We start from the raw sequence: 18,695 nt of genomic DNA, 5'->3' as shown, positions 1-18,695 counted from the left end.
TCAATCATATACTACAAAGATCTTCGACTTGAACTATAATCACCCGGTCGCGTCGACATATTTGTGATTTGCTAAGATGGTTCTCGATCCTCTTTCGGCCCTTAGTATTGCGGGCAACATCGTTCAATTCATCGATTTTGTTTCCAAGCTTCTGAACAGCTCGCGCGAGATATATAAGTCCGCCGAAGGCTTCTCAAGCAATCATCAACACCTTGAGCAAATCACCTAAAACCTCATCTATTTGAATACCAGGCTATCTCAAAATCCAGCTTCCCCTACCCTCACGGCGCATGGGCAGGCACTTACTAAGCTAGCTGCATCATGCGAAGAAGAAGGAGCCCGGCTTCTATCTGCAATAGCAAGGCTCAAGTTGGAACAGACGGATAGCAAATGGAGAAGTTTCCAGCAAGCGTTGAAATGTGTCTCGAAAGAACGTGATCTGAGGGATCTCGAAAAGCGCTGGATGGCTATCGGAGCGAACTCAAGATACAACTTCTGAAATTGCTCAGCAATCAGCAATCAGACTTCCTCGCTGTGCTTCGCAGTCTTGTTGATGAGAATAGGAGGATGGAAATCGATCGCAATCAACTAGTTCAGACTCTTGTGGAGAAGGTTGATGACGCTTGGGCGTAGTCAAGTGGGAATAGTGAGAGATATCAACTTTGCGGAGCTTGGTGCAAGATTATCGGAATTGAAGACAGAGGCTTCGAACTTGTTACGGAGCAGAAAATTCTGGCTAGCTTGCGGTTTCAGCAGATCAAAGTTCGTCATGAGAGCATTCCCGAGGCACATGCGAAGACATTTGAGTGGGTATTCCAGGAATCACAAGACCCAAAAAGCCCAGAGACACCGAGGCCAAAGACAAAGTTCATGGAATGGCTAAAGCAAGGTGGCAAACATGGTGGTCTTTACTGGATTGGTGGTAAAGCTGGTGCGGGAAAGTCAACACTCATGAAATTCATCTGCAATCATCCACGGACTAGACGAGTATCCCGGCGACTCACGAGACATCCTCAGAGTGCCTGAGAACTTGACGGCTTTTGTAAACGTCAAGGTCTGCGTATCGAGCCGACCTTGGGAAATCTTCGAGAAAGCTTTTGACACAAACACCGATCCCCGGCTGTACCTTCAAGAACTCACCAGACGAGATATTGAGATCTATGTCTACCAAACTTTCGAAGAGGATCCAAATTTCATCCAAGCAAGAAATCACGACAGCAAATACAATGAACTTGTTTCTGAGATTGTTGACCTTGCGCAAGGTGTCTTTCTTTGGGGTTTTCTCGTTGTTCGGTCGTTGCTACGAGGCCTGACCTCTGCTGATACCTTCAAATTTTTGCAAACCAGGCTTTATCAGTTGCCTACTGATCTCTAAGACTTCTTTGAGCACATGCTAAATTTGGTCGACGATGTATATCAGTCCCAAATGGCGCGGATATTCCGGGTTGCCCAGGGAGCCTGGGCACCTTTTGCCTCTGCTCCTTTACACATTCGTTGACAATCTGGAAGAAAATTCGGATTTTGCGCTCAGACTGGGTGTTCAAACTCGCAGTAGTCAAAAGGCAACTCAAAACGCAAAAATAAAATTAGGGCTGAAAATCAAAGATCGGGAAATAACGATGGAGAAACGAATTGACGATCGGTCCAAAGGACTTCTGGGAATTTTACACCAGCCGACATTCTCCAGTCAAAACAAAGACCTTTTTCTCACCCAAAAGGTAGACTTCCTTCATCGTACTGTTTCTGAATTCTTGATTCGGGAGGATATTCAGGCGAAGTTCGCCCTCAAAACTACGTCTGCCTTCATTCCTGAACTTGTCATCTGCCATTCGATCTTTGCTACACTCAAACTCCTAACACTCGACATTGGTGAGGTGGAAAAATTCATCTTGTGAGCAGATGGGTTGAAGATTTCCATTTCCTTTACTATGCCTACAAAGTCGAAGTCCAAACGAAGTCCTTGGTCCCCCGAGTCGTGGATGATTTTGGAGATGCTCTGATGTTGGTGGTCGAAGGCTCTCAACATAAAACCAACTGCTCATACCGCCCAAAAACTTAACAAACTTCTCTTCAAGCAATGCAACGCCCAGTCCTTCTTCGAACTGTGTGTGCAGCGCGGGCTTCGTTACTACGTTGCAGAAAGAATTGATCAGGATCCCTCTTTATCACTGGCAAATTGGCATCGTCCATTATTATCACATGCATTACTCCCTTCAAAAAGGCTCTACCGTGAATTTCCAAATCCGATGGATACTGTGCATCTCTTCTTGGAAGATGGAGCCGATGTAAATGCATGGCACTGGGCCGAATTTTTGTGTCGTTATATACGTGAAGAATTTGCTTCCTCCAAAGCAACCAGACGAGCAGGGATGGGTTGCCTCGGAGTAAGAATGGATCAAGTACTGGAAATGTTTCTTGCCGAAGGAGCAAACCCAAATGTTTCTCTGGCAGGCTCAGCAGTTTGGGCATTTTTTGTTCTTGACTTGCCTGAGCTGGATTTAACTCCAAGTGAGCGGGATGAGCGAAAGAGTACGATTGAGCTATTTCTGAAACACGGTGCAAATCCAAATGGCGTGTACAAGGACACCACTATTTGGAAACGTCGCCTTGAATGCCTTTACAGGAGAAAGGATTTGACGAAGTTCGAACATCTTTATCCACGGGTATTCAAGGATGTAAAGTCTCTACTATTAGCTGGCGGGGATCCTGACGTCTCGATCTGGAAGGAAGGTAAGCGCAAGCGTCAACTCAGTACCAAATTGATAGAGTACCCAAATTTCCAGTCCATTGATGATGCGTTTGAGGCGATCTCCTATCCTGATGACAAGGATGCTTTATTCAAGATTTTAAGACAGAAACGTGCAGAAAGGGGTATTATCAGCAAGTTTAAGACATGGATTGGGCCATGGAGATGATCGGCTTGGATATCGTGCTCATTTACGGACCATTTCAGCTTCGCAGGCGCATTGGCGTTAAATGAAATTCAAGATGACGGTAGATAATATATTTTGTAGTTAATGAGAATCTCTTTCCAGACATAACGGCGTTTGTTTTCTTTCTTCCTTGTGCCACCAATACGTTTTCATGGCGTAAAACCAACACTTCGTCCATATATAACGATAAGCTGGAGGTTCCCTAGAAGCATGTGTGTCATGAACCGTAGGTCTGCCGTTGCCCGATCGAATGACTATGACTGTGATTCTGTCTCTCGGGTGGAATCCTGTCCATCGCCCAAGATTTTATCTTTTCGAAGTTCCGGCAGGTGTGTCTCTCTTTGAACAAGGGGAATGGAACTTGATATTCCTCATTCCACTCATAGCCGAGTGGGGTCAGGTCGGCTGAGCATTGGATACCTTGGCGAAGATAGTCGATGCAATGATCTTATCCGACAGCCAATATCAGTATTCAGCTGCATGAGTTTGGGTAATCAATTAAAGTCCATACCAATATGTAGCCGAAAGAAATAAGGATGCTCCACCCCTGGCTCATAGTAATCCGAATCTAGGGCCCGACGAATCGCATTCTGTTTGGTAAATAACTTTCTTGATGATGATCCTAGACAGCAGATACATACTAAGCAGTGCAGCGAGTGGTACAAGTCGAGGCTATGAGAATAATATAAGCACATGTTCTTTCGCCTGGATAATAGTTCTCGACGCCACTGACCTCACTCTATATTTATTGTTCTCTTGACCTTTCATTGTCCATGTCACATCTGCTGACTCTGTCACGGGGAGATCCAGGTCGAGGGCTGCGACCATCATTAGCATACCCATGCAGAAGAATAGGTCAACAGCATTATATTACCCAGCATCAGCTCGTCCCACGCCGCGTCGATCTCAGGCGTGGGAGGCCCGACATACTGTGGTTGTCCCGGGTCGATGATGCGGTGCAGCTTGCCTGTTTCATTTAACTCCAGTCCACCGGTAAACTTTACCTGATGGAGTTGGATTTGTGATTTCAGCGCATCTTAAAATTTAAGTTAGTTTCTGGCCGGTGCGAGGGAGCATTGACGGTGCTTATACCCAGGTCTGTTGAGAATCCATGCTCGTATGTCGCACTGCTTATGGGTCGGAAGTAGAGGAAAACCGAAAGTGAAGCAAATATCACCGTGGATATTACCCAAGTCCAGTCAAGTAACTGGTACTTTAGGCTTCGTGTGCGTCTGACACCCTTCGTTGCGGTATGCTCTTCAGAGAGGAATGGTTTACCCTCTTCGGCGTACTCCATCGTCCGCGAGGTTTTGGCGGCGAGAGATCTAAAAAGGATCTTTCTTCTTCCGGGTAGATACTACGTTGGCTTTTTTTGAATCGATAGAGAGCCATTCTAAGTACAAATATTGAACTGCAGGAGATAAGCTGAGGGGGCTGAAACCCACATTTACGTAAGGTACTCCATGCCACTGGATTCAGAGTGTGGTAAAACGAGTTACAACAGAATCGACGTCTGATGGACGCCATTACGACAAGTATTACATTATCTAGAATGACTTGTACTGTAAAATCCCACTAGGCTTTTCCTGTGTATTGACTAGATCCACATCACATGTTCATTAGCTGATTCGGGTGATTGGATTTATCTTCAGTCCGTCCGTGATCCTTTACAGTGAATCGTCTAGAGCCAGGATTACGCCACTGCGTAAGGTACTGTAACAGTGGCTGTAGCATATCTCCTTGCTTTTGCTAGCGCCGGCGGATTCCGCCCCCACCAAGAGCCCGTTGCTTAGCTTGCAGCTAAAAGGCCCAAACGGAGTACGTGCGTTAGTTGATGTAACATTGCATCTTTGACCCCGCATGGGGCGGTTTCGTCAAGGCATGGATTTAGCAGATTTGCAACAAGGGGTGATCTCTCGGGTCAAATAAGCTAGTACCGTGGCAGTGATTGGCTTATAATCAGCATGGGACATACTATATTGTCTCGCCAACACAAAGTCTATAACGTTATACCGATGTGATCATGGGTATCTGTGGAATTATCAGATTGGAAAGAAACATTGTAAAAGTTTATCAACACAAGGTAGTTATACTCGCATTTCCAACGGTTGAATTCAATCCCTATCTTGGCTACAGCGGGTCATTATTCGAAAGCCGTCGAATCCTTCGAAATTTTAGCCCCAGTCCTGAGTTATATCGATTTCTGTCTCTGCGGTATCATTGGTGGTTTTTATGACAAACAAATTTTCTTCAATATGTCACCATAAGCAGTAACGAATCAAGACGTATCTTAAATGTCAGACGCCCATTCCAGTCCATACGCCGATCAGAACGATTGCTCTCATTCAAAGACCCCGCACTTATACCGATACAGGCCAGCATTTTTAAGGCCTCCTCCCTCACTTTAAATTTCAGTCAGAGTCCGGCCGAGGAAATACCACCGATCCAGGTACACGTGGCCAGGTATAGTTGGCAGGTGTTTGAGCGGCCCCTTGCGTGATCCAGGCTTCAATTGAGTCAGAGTTGCGACATTGATGCCAAGTACTGAATTTGGGGTAAGGAGTCGGATATTGCTCCAGCCACTGGAACGTGTAGAGCCCAACATCCCCCTGGCAGACAACAAATTGCCGCAGCAGTTCAATACAATGGTCTGTTGGTGGAGCAGAGTAAGCAGATGCGATCTTGCCGAGACGCAATTCCGAAATTTGGGATAAGATGGGAATTGTCATACCTAGATGCAGTCGAACGACATGTGGCAGATCTGTGAATCCGTGTGACTGGTTGTAGTACTCGGGATATGTTGCCTTCCGGAGGAAGTTGAGGCAGTGGAGTTCATGAGTATACATGTCCGATGCCATGTATCCTCCTCCCAGTTCTTCAGGCAATCTCACATCATCCACCGAGCCGCCGATGCGCACCAGTTCCTCGTGTGATATACTTTGCACGCGAACTAAGCGGAGGTCAGATAGATGTGCGGGTAGCCTACTTTCGTGCGTACTTACCTTGGTCCACGGCTGACCAGGCGTTGTCGACCTCCGGTCGTGGGGTACCACCAAATGGCGTCGGATTACCAACGGTACTGTTAAATCGAACGAGGTTATATCCCGCATCGATTTTATCCAATGCGGGGGCTGACGCTACCATTAGTACTTCTCGTCTTCGAAATGCATTTCGGGGTTTAGAATGGGGACGTGCTACCCACAATAATAAGAATGACGAATAAGGCATTTCCTATCGAGGTCGAGGTCGATGAAAAGTCCTGTAGCAAAACCTAGAAAAACCAAACATAGACTAGCGATCGCATATGCCCAGCTTGGGAGCTTTCTGAGATATGTGCCGTGAGATTTTGCCTGGAACAAGGGCTCTTCAGTCTCTCCTGCTTCAAGTGTCGGAGAGTCGATATCGGAGGCTTCCTCGGAGATCTTCCGATACTCGGAAGCAGCCATTGAGAAAAAAACAGTGAAGTTGTGCAACCGGCTGGATGGGGCCTTATTGAATTCTTGAGAGTCTTTCACAATGGTAGAAAGGTGACATAGGTATCCATCATGTGAGAATAATCAGCAATAATATGCTTTGTCCGCCAATCCCAGCACTTGAGTTGGCTGTGATTTTCAGGATTCTTATGTGTGACAGCTAACTCAAATTAGGAAAAATCGTGCTGCTTCTGCAGCGACAGGCGTGCCAAATGACGTGGCAAATGTCTTCTTCAACAGCCAGTGGTGTATTATCATGTAATATGTATACTGCAGTGTTTTATGCTCACAGTCATTTGATTGGACCAGGACATGCAGCCTAGACTTGAGACAAGGCTCGAAGTCTTTGCGTGCAGTGCTATGATCGACAACAACTGCTTATGAAAATTTCAGCAAGAGCGCATGTTGCTGGATGGGTAATAAGAGAGGCACATAGACCACTAGCTGCTAAGTTCAGTTGATCCTAGTGAGGTGACATCGCACATCGCCCCGTTCCGTACCATACATATTCCATGCTGCACATTAGCCATTTCAAACTCAGTGGACATACCCGGCCTAGCATGCGGAGTATGTAACCTCACACACTGGGCTAATGACAATTGGCAAACACCATTTTGCCTAGTTTGGTTATTCCTTCGACCTGGGGAATGTGGTCAGAAGTCTTCATTGTTTCGTAATGAAAACACGAATCTTACCGGATCAAAAACAGGATTTCGTGGTATTACCATGATACCAGTAGCGATCACCGTGGTTTTATGTCATATAAAGATAATTCCTTGCTCTTTGACCCAAGCCTACCACCTCGATCTTCATCTGAATATTGCTATTCACACTTGACGAGATAACAGAATCATTCATCCACCTTCGACATGAAGGTTGCCCAGTTTATCGCCATCTTGGCCATGGCCACAGCTAGTCTGGCAACTCCAACTCCCGCCAAACGTGAAGCTAATGTTGACATCGAAAGCTATCCTTGTGAGTTGCACGACTGATCCCACTATGTTGATTTGTGAAGAAAAGAAGATAGTGAGCTGATACTGTGGGTAGATGACTTTGGGTTCTTGTAGGTGTATCATTCGCGGTGAAGCCGTTGAAATGTTTCTGACGGGATCGGGATCCTAGGGAGGAGAAGAGGGCACCAGCTGAGGAAAAGCGTGCCGTCGATATTGAGTCTTACCCCTGTACGATTTATGATTTACTACTCATCCTCATCAACTCTCTATACTGACCTCATTGAAAACTTAGATGACTTCGGCTTCTTGTATGCGCGACAATTCTGGACCTGAGGATGCCTTAACGACAAGAAACTAATAGCTTATTCTAGGAGCGAGGAGAAGGGTGATGCAGCAGAAAAGCGTGCCGTTGATATTGAGTCTTATCCCTGTACGGTATCGCGCATTCCTCTCAACCCTTTCCATACTGACTTTTTTGGGAAACTTAGATGACTTTGGCTTCCTGTATGCGCGAAATCCCTAAACTTGATAATACCCCCAACGAAAGGATTCTGATGAATTATCACAGGAGCGAAGAGAAACGCGACGCCCCAGAAAAGCGTGCAGTCGATATTGAGTCTTACCCCTGTATGTATTTTTGAGCTGAATTTCGTATCCAGTCCGATTCATGTGCTAACGCCTATCACAGATGACTTTGGCTTCTTGTAAGTTTTATGCCATCTCAATATGTTCCGAGAGGGTCTGACAGAGGATAGGGCCGAGGAAGAGTAGACAATTTCCCGAAGAGCCGCTGACACCATGGTATGGGAAGATCTGGTATTATGAGACTATATCATGGGAAGGAACAGAGAGCAAGCTGCAACTACCGGTAGGATAGCAGTCTGAGCAGCTTCCTTGTTTAACCACTGGGTATCTGTAACGTAGACGAATACAGAGAGTACCAATTAAGCTGTCTGAGCCACATACGTATTCCCTCCTGCCTGGTGTCTACACTCTGCCTGGGTTTGAAATACGATGATTGTGGGTTGTAGCCTGCTTATAATGGATGGCATAGTTGGCAAATATCGAGGCGTCGACCCAGACCCGATTTTTCAGGCCAAGCCAAAGACCGGGCGTATCTGAACATGTCACTCGCAGTCCGAATGAATTTTGCAACATTGTTTCTGCGTACCATTTACCGAGGTCCCATCGCGCCATCTTAATTGACCTCTTCAGGTGCATTCGGGGTATCCCTGTACTCTCATCCCCGCCGCCGTGATAATACCTAGGGGCTCCACATAGGTACAGCCCAACCATGCATTTATCAGCTCCCCCGCATCCCTACACTTCAGATTCTCGACTTTTTGAACACCTTCCAGCAAAGTCCCTTGCAAGCACCATTTTGCTCTGGTCAAATGATGTCCATTGGGAGCATCGTTGGTATTCTGATCGCAGGATATTGTAGTTATGGATTTTACCATTACTCCAGCAACACAGGCGGCGTGGGGCACTGGTGGTACAAAGAGGCAGCGAGTGAAATTCCGCTCTTCAAGACGCAGATTGTGTCAGAAGACCCTCTTCTAGTCTACGTTGATAACTTCATCACTGAGGCGGAGGTATCCCAACTACTAGATATTGGGTGAGGCCTAACTGCCGTTCTCCTTCTGCGTCTAATGCACAAGTTATTGGATGTAATCAGAGGCCTTTCTTAGCTAACTACCCACAATTCCCAGGGAAACTCAGTATTCTCCTTCGAAATTATCAACCGGAACAAGTGGCGATGCGTATCGGTCATCTCGGTCGGCGGGCCTACCACCATCGGAGCCTTCGGTCGCGCGTGTGGGAAGCCGTGCACTCTCTCTGATGGCATCACTCACAGAGGCCTCTAACGACTTCGGTATACCCCAACTAGTGACTTATAAGCCCGGCCAGCAGTACAAGCTCCATTATGATTGGTTTCAAGAGTCAATGCGGTATAAGGACGGACGACTGTGCAATCGCGTTGCCAGTGTCTTTGTCTTCCTAGAAGCCGACTGCACCGGCGGAGAAACATATTTTCCGCGCATTGAGTTGGTGGCTACAAGCTTACTTGATGAGGGTAAAGCTATTCAAAATGGCTCATTTGAGGGAGTCATGTTTAAACCGATACCAGGAAATGCGCTCTTTTGGATCAACCTTCCAGGTAATGGAACCGGAGATAAGCGTGTTCTGCACGGGGGTCTACCGGTGCATACGGGCACCAAGACTGGGATGAACATTTGGCCATTGAAGTGTGAGCCATAGTTCAGGAAGAGCTCTTTATTCTTTTTAACTAGTAGTCGAGAGGTCAGTTTATTCTCGTGTTGACCATACTGGTACAACCTCGACCCACTTTTCTCAAATTCTCCACTGCATTTCCATTCGAAATCCAATCAAGAATGGGTTGCCTTAAGATCTGAATTGAAGGTGAAATTCATTATATTGGAGAGATACGCCGTATTACTCGAGGAAAAAAAAGAACTCATAGCCTTATCGATAGTAAGCAATACCATTAAGTCGCACTCAGTCTGCGATACTAGGCTATACTAGTGTACGTATTTGATTCGATGTGGGCGGGGCGTGCAGGGCATCTGGCCAGGGCCCCCTCTTAAACGGTTCTCTCTTTCTTCAGTCGTCACCAATACTCCTGCGAAATTACACTCCTCTGGTGGCACAGTCCAACTCCCTCTCTGGCCGACACGACTATGTCAGGTGCAAGAGTAATTTCCTGGATTTTACTGGCAACTGCGTTCTGCACCGTAGTAAATGCTCTGCCTCCTACATATGTCATTCATGAGAAACGTGATCGGGTCTTGCCAGAATGGAAATCACTTGGCCGATCGAAACCAGACTCTCTGTTGCTCGTCCGAATTGGACTGAAACAGAACAACTTGCACCGGGCGAATGAGTATTTACTAGACGTGTAAGCTGACGCAATCATCACTGCCTGTCACATCGACCAATCACGCAGTATCTAACAAGTGCCAAAGGTCCCATCCTCAATCTCCAAACTATGGAAAGTACTGGTCGGCAGACCAGGTCAGTGATACCTTTGCAGCCTCTGACTATACCATTGCACAGGTGAAGTCATGGATAGTCCAGTCCGGCGTCAGCGATGCGCGCATATCCTTGAATAAAAATAAAGGCTGGCTATCGTTTACGGCCACAGCTAAAGAGGCGGAGGAACTGCTACAAACTCAATATTTTCAGTACCAGAATATGGAGACCGGTCAGTGGGTCTGTGCCTGTGAACAGTATGTGGAGATTCCTTCACCCTCCCTCTGTAAATCAAATGTCTAAGTAGACCAGGTATCGTGTACCATATAACATCCAGAATCATATTGATTACGTTGAACCAGGGATCAGGCTTTCAGCATTCAGACGGCAAAAGAGGCTGCTTCACAAACGAGACAATATTCTGATCCACGGTGCTTCGGAGCAAATGCACCTTCCTGACTCAGATGCCCCTGGTGTGCTCGCATCTCTGGGCTGTGACAAATTAATTACGCCAGACTGCATTAGAGCTATCTACAAGATTCCACTTGCCACCAAGGCTCATCCTAAAAATTCTTTGGGTATGTTTCAGGAAGACAACTACTTCCACGCTGAAGATCTGGACTTGTTTTTCGAGAATCAGACGACCAATATTCCACTGGGTACTCGGCCTCTAGAGGCCATGATTGCTAACACCGAGGGAGATGGACCATCATCGAAATTTGGTCTTGAGTCAGCTTTGGACCTACAGGTTGTATATCCCATCGTTTATCCGCAAACAATCACAATTTACCAGACGAATGATCATATGGATGCTCAAAATTCATCTCAGGGTTTTCTCGACGCTTTCCTGAATGCAATCGATGGGGTAAGCTACGTGATATTGAATCTTTTGTACCGCCCAAATCTAATGACAATGCAGTCATATTGCACCGACTGTGCTTTGGGGCAATGTGGTGATGGCAAAAGAGTGAATCCTAACTCCCCTGCTGAGCCTGAAAATCGGGTACTCTGTGGCTTGTACAAACCCGCCAACGTTATTTCGATATCGTATGGAGGCCCCGAGCAGAACTTCCCAGCTCCATATCAGAGGCGGCAGTGCAATGAGTACGTCATTCCAACCAGGTCATACCGTCTTCCCATTGGACTGCCAGTAGCAACTTTTCTGATGCGAATACCAAACAGGTATATGAAGCTCGGTCTCCAAGGGGTATCGGTCCTGTTGGCCTCAGGTGACCATGGTGTCGCAGGCCAGGACGGGTGTCTAGGCCCAAGGGAGGACATATTCAGCCCAACTTTCCCAGCTAAGTCGGTTTCCACATCCTATACCATGGATTTACTAGGATCTGACATAAGAGCATTCAGCTGTCCGTACATAACGGCAGTCGGGGGTACAAAAGTACTTCCAGGACATAGGCCCTCTGCGCCGGAGACTGCTCTGTACAACAGCGAGGGAAACAACATTCTATCATCTGGTGGTGGTTTCAGCAACGTATTCCAAGCTCCGTCCTATCAGCAAGCAGCTATCTCCAAGTAAGTCCCTGTTTATGGCGTCGAGCTTCCTTTCTCTGTGTAGGCATTGACCAGGGTCCATTCTCAAGGTACTTTGCTAGTGCTGATCCCGAATATCCTTTTTATGGGGGAAATTGGACATCCGGAGGAGACTCGGGTCTGTATAATCGTCTTGGCCGGGGCTACCCCGATGTGGCTGCGGTTGCCGATAATATTGCACTTTATTATGAGGGTAAATTTGGCCACACAGGCGGAACCAGTGCGAGTGAGAAGCCCCAAAGCAAGGCTTTCAAGAACCGTCCTGGAATAGCTAACGTGGGCTGCAGGTACCCCGATATTTGCGGCTATAATCAATCGCATTGTTGATGAGCGGCTGGCGATTGGGAAGGGCCCTATTGGCTTCCTGAACCCGGTGCTGTATGGCAATGAATGGGTTCTCAATGATATTGTGAACGGATCAAACCCAGGGTGCGGTACCCAGGGATTCTCGGCAGCTGTAGGGTATGTACATGGTTTCGGTCCTAAGTCTGTTCTGTTGAACTAACAAGTGATCATTAGCTGGGATCCTGTAACAGGCTTAGGGACTCCAGACTACGAAAAGATGTTGCAGTTGTTCCTTGAGCTTCCGTGAGGTGCCTTGTCATTGCTGGACTTTACTATTTAATGAAGTCTTAACTTCATGGATGATATGCTCGGGAATTTTGTCGAATACATGCATCACATGCGACACGTCGAACGAACCCCTTGGCGGGCATCTCGATCTTCCCGAAAACTATCCTCAGTCCTGGGCGAGCCATCAGCTATTCTCCACGGTATTGCCAGCTCGAGGATGAAGAGAAACGTCTTGCTCCGAGAGGTATTCCTTGTCAGTCGCCCTTCCCTTCGAGATCGTCGTTCCTGCTCCGACTGCCAAGGGCGCCAGGATCTCCGCTCGGCACCATGCAAATACATCGTCCCTGGCATTCGCCATGATCACATCCCTTGTTTCGATCCTGCTGGGCACATCGCCCAGATGACAGATCTAGGGTCCGGCAGGACACCGCCACCACCTGAAGGGGGTGACCGTTCTCGACTTCTCACCAGTGAGCCCGTGTTTCGGATATAGGCGCTGAGCGTGAAGGGGATCGTTGGCAGTCCAACCTTGGACACTCCGTGGGTTTTATCTACAAAGACGTGGCCCGTGGAAGCGGCGTGTTCCTTTGATGGTAGAGGTTTTGTTGAACTTGGAGCAGTCATAGATTATGTTCCTTTCACCTCTAGCACATACGACCATAGGGTGTGGAGAACAGGGCTTCCCGTCCGCTCAGCCGTACTTAAGCCACACGCCGGCCAGTTAGTAGTATGGTGGGTGACCACATGCGAATCCTGGCTGTTGTATGTTATTGTTATTTTGGGTTTTTTTCTTTTTTGAAAAGAAAATTCTCAAAAATGATAGCGCTGTGAATAGGCTGTGTCAACTATTGTGGTTCACGGTACCTGTCGGAAATATTCAGCTTTTTGCCATCATATAAGTATATAGCTCTGGCTCGTTGCCGACGTTACTCTACGCAGTTCAAGCCAACATGCAAAGAATAGGATAGATAGCACTCATACCTAGTACGGGAATCTACGCAGATTGGGTCCTCTCGCCGGCACAGATATATATCTCCAGTCCGACCGACCAAATTGACTAAGCTACATCCAAATAAATTAATGCTATTAGGTACCTAGACCAATGTGACTCCTTTCAACTTATTCAGGGGTTTGCAGACACCAAAAATGCTCCACTGAATCTTTCAAAGAGTCCGATCTCCCTATGTGCTGGTGTGGAATGGGGGCGCCCAAGTAGTAGATTCACGGTCGAGAAGTTTTCCTTCATATAGCCAAGGAAACCCAATGTCAACATCAACCAGTACCAAGTGGTCGAGCAGTAACTCAACCATCAAGTCCTTCTTCCTTGGTCTAGTGGTCATGATTTCCGCTTGTCATTAACACTGATAAGCGCGGGAGACCGGGGTTCGATTCCCCGAGGGAGAGTAACTTTTTTTGCAATGGTCGAACTTTCGTTCTGCCAATCCCTACCTTTTCTTGTTTTGCTACCTCTTCGAACATGAATATAGACCATTCACATTATTTCTCTCTATAGTGGCTTAAGATCCAACCCACCTGGTGCTTTGGCACCCCCATCATAGGTTTAGGCAACCATCTTCTAAAATCCCTCAATACATTCTAAGATGAACGATGGCTGGCTACCACGTCAGCCCGAATAGGACTAGAGGGTTCCAATGATAGGGCGCGTGTCAATGATAGGGCGTGCCGAAGAAAGTGCATTTTCAAAATGAAAGTCGAGTATTTAAACCAGGAGCTGGAACACTGGGATTTCACAACCTAAATTCCAGCAAGCAAAAATGTCTACCGACAACACACATTTCCGCATCGCGACTGAAGATGACACCATGGTCATCAGACAGCTGATAGAATCAGCCTTCCGCGCCGAAGACAGCAGACAGGGATGGGTCGGGAATTCGGATCTCGCGTCACGATTTTCCATGGAAGACAAGGCCGTTGCGAGCATTATCACCAACCCCGACAGTACTTTCCTGATGGCTAGCGACGCGAACGGCAAATTATTGGGGACGATTGGAGTTTCCAAGCGTGCTCCAGACAGCGCTCGTCTTTTTATGCTCGCGGTAGACCCTCAATGCCATCGGGGTGGAATTGGAAAGCAGATTCTTACCTACGCCGAGGACTACTGCCAACGCGAGTGGGGCCCTAAAACGCTGAGACTTAATGCTCTTTCGAACCGGGAGAGTCTTATATCGTGGTATATGCGTCGCGGCTTCCGAAAGACGGGGGAGACTACCCCGTTTCCTCTCGAGGAGTTCAAAGACCTGAACTTACCCGATGACCTGCACTTTGTCGAGTTTGAGAAAGCCCTGGGCACGACTGGTGATGAAAATCCAGCCATGTAGCCAACAACAAGAGCGAGAATACGATATTTACCGGACTCAAAATACATAACCAGGGCGTCTGTGAAGCTCCTTGTCCCTCACTTGTGTTGAAACTACATATGTGTATACAACAAAGTGGCTCAAAGCGCGCCTTAACAGGATACCGGACCGCTCAAGACCGGCCTGTGGGTGCAACACCGCCTTCAATATACTCATTGCTGCTGTGTGCCGAATCGCATCAATCTTGCGAATCAATAGGCCCGAGTGATATCTAAAAGCGCCGGCTAAGCCTCGAGAGGAGGGGATTGAAAGGTTGTTCGGCTTTTCTTTAAATCAGTTGAAAACTGGAAATGTATCACTTGGCATTCAAACGATTCTTTTAAAATTATTGAATCGAGGGGCTCGTTGAACAGAATTTAGTAATTCGTGTTTATTTAGATTCAGAGGTATGCTCGATTGTTTCTCGGGAATTATTTCGCCGTAAAGTGAGTGAAGTTCTTCGTTCGCACTAGACATGAGTAGATTATTCCCGGAGGAGCTAATCCGAGATTATAAGTGGCAGGATGCTTGTCTTGAATTGGTGGGTCTGGTGAGGGATCAATTACAGTTGTGATGGAGCGGTCTGATATCCCTCGATTGATATGAACTGTGAACCGTGATCAACACGCTATAGTCTGAGACTTCCGAATTGACAATATAAGATTAAAGTTGTTTATATCAGAATAAATATAGCGAGAAAAAGTGTGCCCCTCAAATAGAAAGCAACTCCTACAGCAAAGTTGCTTCAGTGACATTTAAATCGGAACCGAAACATCCGTGTCTCAGTCTCACTTCCGAGCGCAGTAATTGGAAACTAAGCATCACAAGCATGCAACTTCCCGGACCCACGCTTGATATTAAGCTAATAAGGCTGAAATATACCGGCGGTCCTCCTATCCCTTAAAATAACTGTATATGGGTACCTGGGTCGGTGCTTTCGTTTGTTGCTATGCCCTAGGTCTTCTACTTAACCTTCAGCCCTCGCTCTGAAAATATTTTTCATTTCCAAGTACGACCGGGGTTTGAAGCGTTTTTACTGTCTTGCCTCCTAAAATAATTCATTCAAAAATGCGCCCTGTCTATACCTTCCTGCCTGCGGTCGCCGCTATCGGCGCCGCCACCCCGCAGCCCTCTGATTCGTGGGTTTTCGGGAACAGTATGTTCTCTCTTGGACCTCCTTCTGGAAACTCGCGTATTATCAAGGCCACATATTCTATCTTGCCCCCGTCAGTTCCATTGAGGTCAACTGTGTCCAACAAAAAAGACGAAATTTGGGCCTCTGTTTGGGTCGGGGCCTCCTCAACCGCTGGTGACCACAATGCCAACTTGTATCAGCCTTTGTTCAACTGGTCCCCTGATCAAGAGTCGCAGTACGTGAAAATGAAGCGCAAGAACAACACAGAGATGGCTCTTACTGAAAAGATTTCCCAATATAGAGGTTGATCTGCGTCTGCGGACGAGTGGTGGGTCGCCGCTAGCACCTACACGCCAGGTAAGAACCTCTTGACTACAGGGTTGTCTGGAGACGATCAAAGATTCGCTGATGTTTGAAACCGTCAAATATCTAGGTGGCCAAGTTGGACAGACCTATGTGGTGGTTCCACAGAACACCGCTATTGACTTTGAGAGTCAGTGTACCTTGCAGTCCATGGAATGCTGAACTACTCATTAACACAAAACTATAGTTGCCGTCGTGAATGGTAAGGTCGTCCAGACTGTCACCATGGAAGGCAAGGTTATCTCGAAGCAAAGCGACAGTGAGTAGTGTCATTCTCACAAGATAAATACATCACTAAACTTGAAGCTTTAGCTCTCGATGCGTCACTTCAATACCTCACTCCAGCAACGAATGCTATACCGGCTCTGCAGGCTGCGGTACAATCGCTGGCTACGGTATGCCTTTGAGTCTTTGTTAGAAATCTGGTAGTACATGCTAACCTTGCTTTAGATATCACCAACCTCACAGGTACGCTGAGTGAGGCCGACACGAAGTTTGCCAATGTCATGAAACTCGATAACGTTACTGAATCTACGTTCATGTCCACTGATAGTGGTATTACCTGGCACACCGACAGAATTACAACCTCCAGAATTGACTTTGACTCTTCGTCGGATACTATGGTCAATTAGGAATCTGTATGGTCTGAAGGATTTATCTGCCTTGCTCACCATCAGATGAAACTCTGATCAAAACTTCGTCATATATTCCAGCAGATCGCGAATCTTTGCCATAGTCTCTTTCTGTGATTCGATTTGGTTAGGATGACTCGATTCCTTTAACCTCGAGGTCTTGCAGGTGTTGGCTGAGTGTTTCCTGTCAGGCCCAGGCCTGTTTGCGTTCCTTTGTGCTTAGCCCTATATAGGCCTTCTTCTGTTTCCTGTTGCTTCTTCTTCTGGTCGTCTTCGTCAGCTTGCTCTAGATAAACCAGTTGACTCAGTCTCCCCCTTCTCCTCTTTTCGCTTCCTGTGCCAGCAGTGCCGTAGGCGCTGTAATGTTAGATACGTCAACCACCCTAACAAAGGAGCTACCATTCGATCCTCTCCTAGTCCAATCAATGCTCTATAATTCGAAGTGCTAGAAGAAAAATCCATCTCGAGTTCTCCCAAACAGTACATTCATTGATACCCGTGGCTGATGCTTATGGTCACGGGTAATCCGCGACATGTATCGGCAGCTCTTCTTGGGCCCCCGCCGAAGAAGATTATCTTCTAATTCATTCACGGGCTGGTGATAAGTGTCAAAAGGGGCAGTTCAATGCATTGATACTTTGTGATCCATGAAAACACTTGAAATAGCACATACGACCATAGGGTGTGGAGAACAGGGCTTCCCGTCCGCTCAGCCGTACTTAAGCCTATTGTAGTACGCAGCCAATTCTCAATGCGCCCTGAGGTCTAGAATAGTGTTAGATTAATCGTGGGGTGGGTGTGGGTGATATTAGTCGGAAGTCTGGAGACCGGGGTGATAGACGTGAGAACGGGGTGAGAGCGGGTGAGAACAGGGCGACGATTCCTACCTAAACCACCCACTCTTCCACTTCAACTTGACTACGGGCTACAAATATGAGCCTCAGGGCATAATTAGGATCTGCTGTACCTATTTCTTGACGCTAAACCATTCAAAGACAATCCTCCCCAAGCATGTCCTTAACAAAATTTCTGAGGGAAACATACGTGCTACGGTATGTAGCTTCACCATCCGACTATCTGCCGCACATAAGCCCGTTATAGTACGCAGTCAATTCTCAATGCGCCCTGAGCTCTAAAATGGCTCTGTATTTAGTCTTAGGGTGAGTGTGGGTAATATGGGTGAGAAGTTTGAAGACCGGGGTGATAGAGGACAGAACGGGGTAAGAGTGGGTGAGAATAGAGTGAAGATTCTCACCTAGATCACCCGTTGTCACCTACTTCTCACTTTTCCTCTACCGCCTAACTTTGTGCTATAAATTTGTGCCTAGGGTGCTAGTAATGTCTGCTGTCTTTTTTCTCCAGCCTAGAGATACTCTACTAACGAAGAAGATACTCCTAGAAGACCTTTAAAAGAAATTTAATAAAAGAATTATATATATTGCGTTATATAGCTTTATCTATAAGTATTAGAATAAATAGGAAACGAGGATAGCTCTATATACCTTAAATAGCTTACTCTAGCTACTCTAGAGAAGTATAAGGATATATCGATAAATTAGATATCAGAGGTTATTCTATCGATAGGTCAGTCTACCTATCAACTTCCCTCCACCCAGGTGGGGCCTTCCATTCTGAAATTGCCGCTGCTTCTACGGCAGCCCTTATTTTCTATTATCAACCCATTTTTTCCAGTCGATGTATCATAATAAAAACAAAGGTTAGTGGTACTGTCGG

The 18,695-nt window shown here is 46.7% G+C and overlaps 8 protein-coding genes across 8 annotated transcripts; 6 read left to right on the top strand and 2 right to left on the bottom strand.

The window, feature by feature from the left end:
* Positions 1 to 870: 870 nt before the first annotated feature.
* On the top strand, positions 871 to 1,895 carry N7473_006704 (uncharacterized protein; the record flags this gene model as incomplete). The annotated part of the gene is made up of 3 exons (XM_057152644.1): positions 871 to 931; positions 984 to 1,356; positions 1,421 to 1,895. 3 exons carry the CDS (start codon positions 871 to 873, stop codon positions 1,893 to 1,895), a joined length of 909 nt encoding a protein of 302 aa, XP_057006982.1.
* Positions 1,896 to 3,427: 1,532 nt separating this feature from the next.
* On the bottom strand, positions 3,428 to 4,230 carry N7473_006703 (uncharacterized protein; the record flags this gene model as incomplete). Its single annotated transcript, XM_057152643.1, has 5 exons — positions 3,428 to 3,523; positions 3,575 to 3,605; positions 3,667 to 3,751; positions 3,808 to 3,969; positions 4,026 to 4,230. The coding sequence occupies 5 exons, from the start codon at positions 4,228 to 4,230 to the stop codon at positions 3,428 to 3,430; spliced, it is 579 nt and encodes a 192-aa protein (XP_057006981.1).
* Positions 4,231 to 5,344: 1,114 nt separating this feature from the next.
* N7473_006702 (oxidase ustYa family protein) lies at positions 5,345 to 6,077 on the bottom strand (the record flags this gene model as incomplete). Its single annotated transcript, XM_057152642.1, has 2 exons — positions 5,345 to 5,883; positions 5,936 to 6,077. 2 exons carry the CDS (start codon positions 6,075 to 6,077, stop codon positions 5,345 to 5,347), a joined length of 681 nt encoding a protein of 226 aa, XP_057006980.1.
* A 1,198-nt stretch (positions 6,078 to 7,275) lies between these two features.
* On the top strand, positions 7,276 to 8,130 carry N7473_006701 (uncharacterized protein; the record flags this gene model as incomplete). The annotated part of the gene is made up of 9 exons (XM_057152641.1): positions 7,276 to 7,381; positions 7,454 to 7,469; positions 7,529 to 7,587; positions 7,652 to 7,667; positions 7,731 to 7,789; positions 7,848 to 7,863; positions 7,928 to 7,986; positions 8,048 to 8,063; positions 8,115 to 8,130. 9 exons carry the CDS (start codon positions 7,276 to 7,278, stop codon positions 8,128 to 8,130), a joined length of 363 nt encoding a protein of 120 aa, XP_057006979.1.
* A 626-nt stretch (positions 8,131 to 8,756) lies between these two features.
* On the top strand, positions 8,757 to 9,621 carry N7473_006700 (uncharacterized protein; the record flags this gene model as incomplete). Its single annotated transcript, XM_057152640.1, has 2 exons — positions 8,757 to 8,977; positions 9,072 to 9,621. The coding sequence occupies 2 exons, from the start codon at positions 8,757 to 8,759 to the stop codon at positions 9,619 to 9,621; spliced, it is 771 nt and encodes a 256-aa protein (XP_057006978.1).
* A 440-nt stretch (positions 9,622 to 10,061) lies between these two features.
* On the top strand, positions 10,062 to 12,493 carry N7473_006699 (S53 family peptidase; the record flags this gene model as incomplete). The annotated part of the gene is made up of 8 exons (XM_057152639.1): positions 10,062 to 10,279; positions 10,347 to 10,610; positions 10,666 to 11,218; positions 11,273 to 11,457; positions 11,536 to 11,883; positions 11,952 to 12,127; positions 12,189 to 12,363; positions 12,421 to 12,493. The coding sequence occupies 8 exons, from the start codon at positions 10,062 to 10,064 to the stop codon at positions 12,491 to 12,493; spliced, it is 1,992 nt and encodes a 663-aa protein (XP_057006977.1).
* Positions 12,494 to 14,249: 1,756 nt separating this feature from the next.
* Positions 14,250 to 14,813, top strand: N7473_006698 (GNAT family N-acetyltransferase; the record flags this gene model as incomplete). The annotated part of the gene is made up of 1 exon (XM_057152638.1): positions 14,250 to 14,813. One exon carries the CDS (start codon positions 14,250 to 14,252, stop codon positions 14,811 to 14,813), a length of 564 nt encoding a protein of 187 aa, XP_057006976.1.
* Positions 14,814 to 15,899: 1,086 nt separating this feature from the next.
* On the top strand, positions 15,900 to 16,961 carry N7473_006697 (uncharacterized protein; the record flags this gene model as incomplete). The annotated part of the gene is made up of 5 exons (XM_057152637.1): positions 15,900 to 16,269; positions 16,400 to 16,459; positions 16,517 to 16,588; positions 16,701 to 16,724; positions 16,780 to 16,961. The coding sequence occupies 5 exons, from the start codon at positions 15,900 to 15,902 to the stop codon at positions 16,959 to 16,961; spliced, it is 708 nt and encodes a 235-aa protein (XP_057006975.1).
* Positions 16,962 to 18,695: the final 1,734 nt, after the last annotated feature.

Source organism: Penicillium subrubescens (genome assembly GCF_028828155.1).
Source record: "Penicillium subrubescens strain IBT 31985 chromosome Unknown utg000005l_segment0_segment0, whole genome shotgun sequence".
In the NCBI taxonomy this organism is placed as follows: Eukaryota; Fungi; Ascomycota; class Eurotiomycetes; order Eurotiales; family Aspergillaceae; genus Penicillium; species Penicillium subrubescens.
Note: the sequence above shows the minus strand (reverse complement) of the source record. Positions and strands in the feature narration are given on the sequence as shown.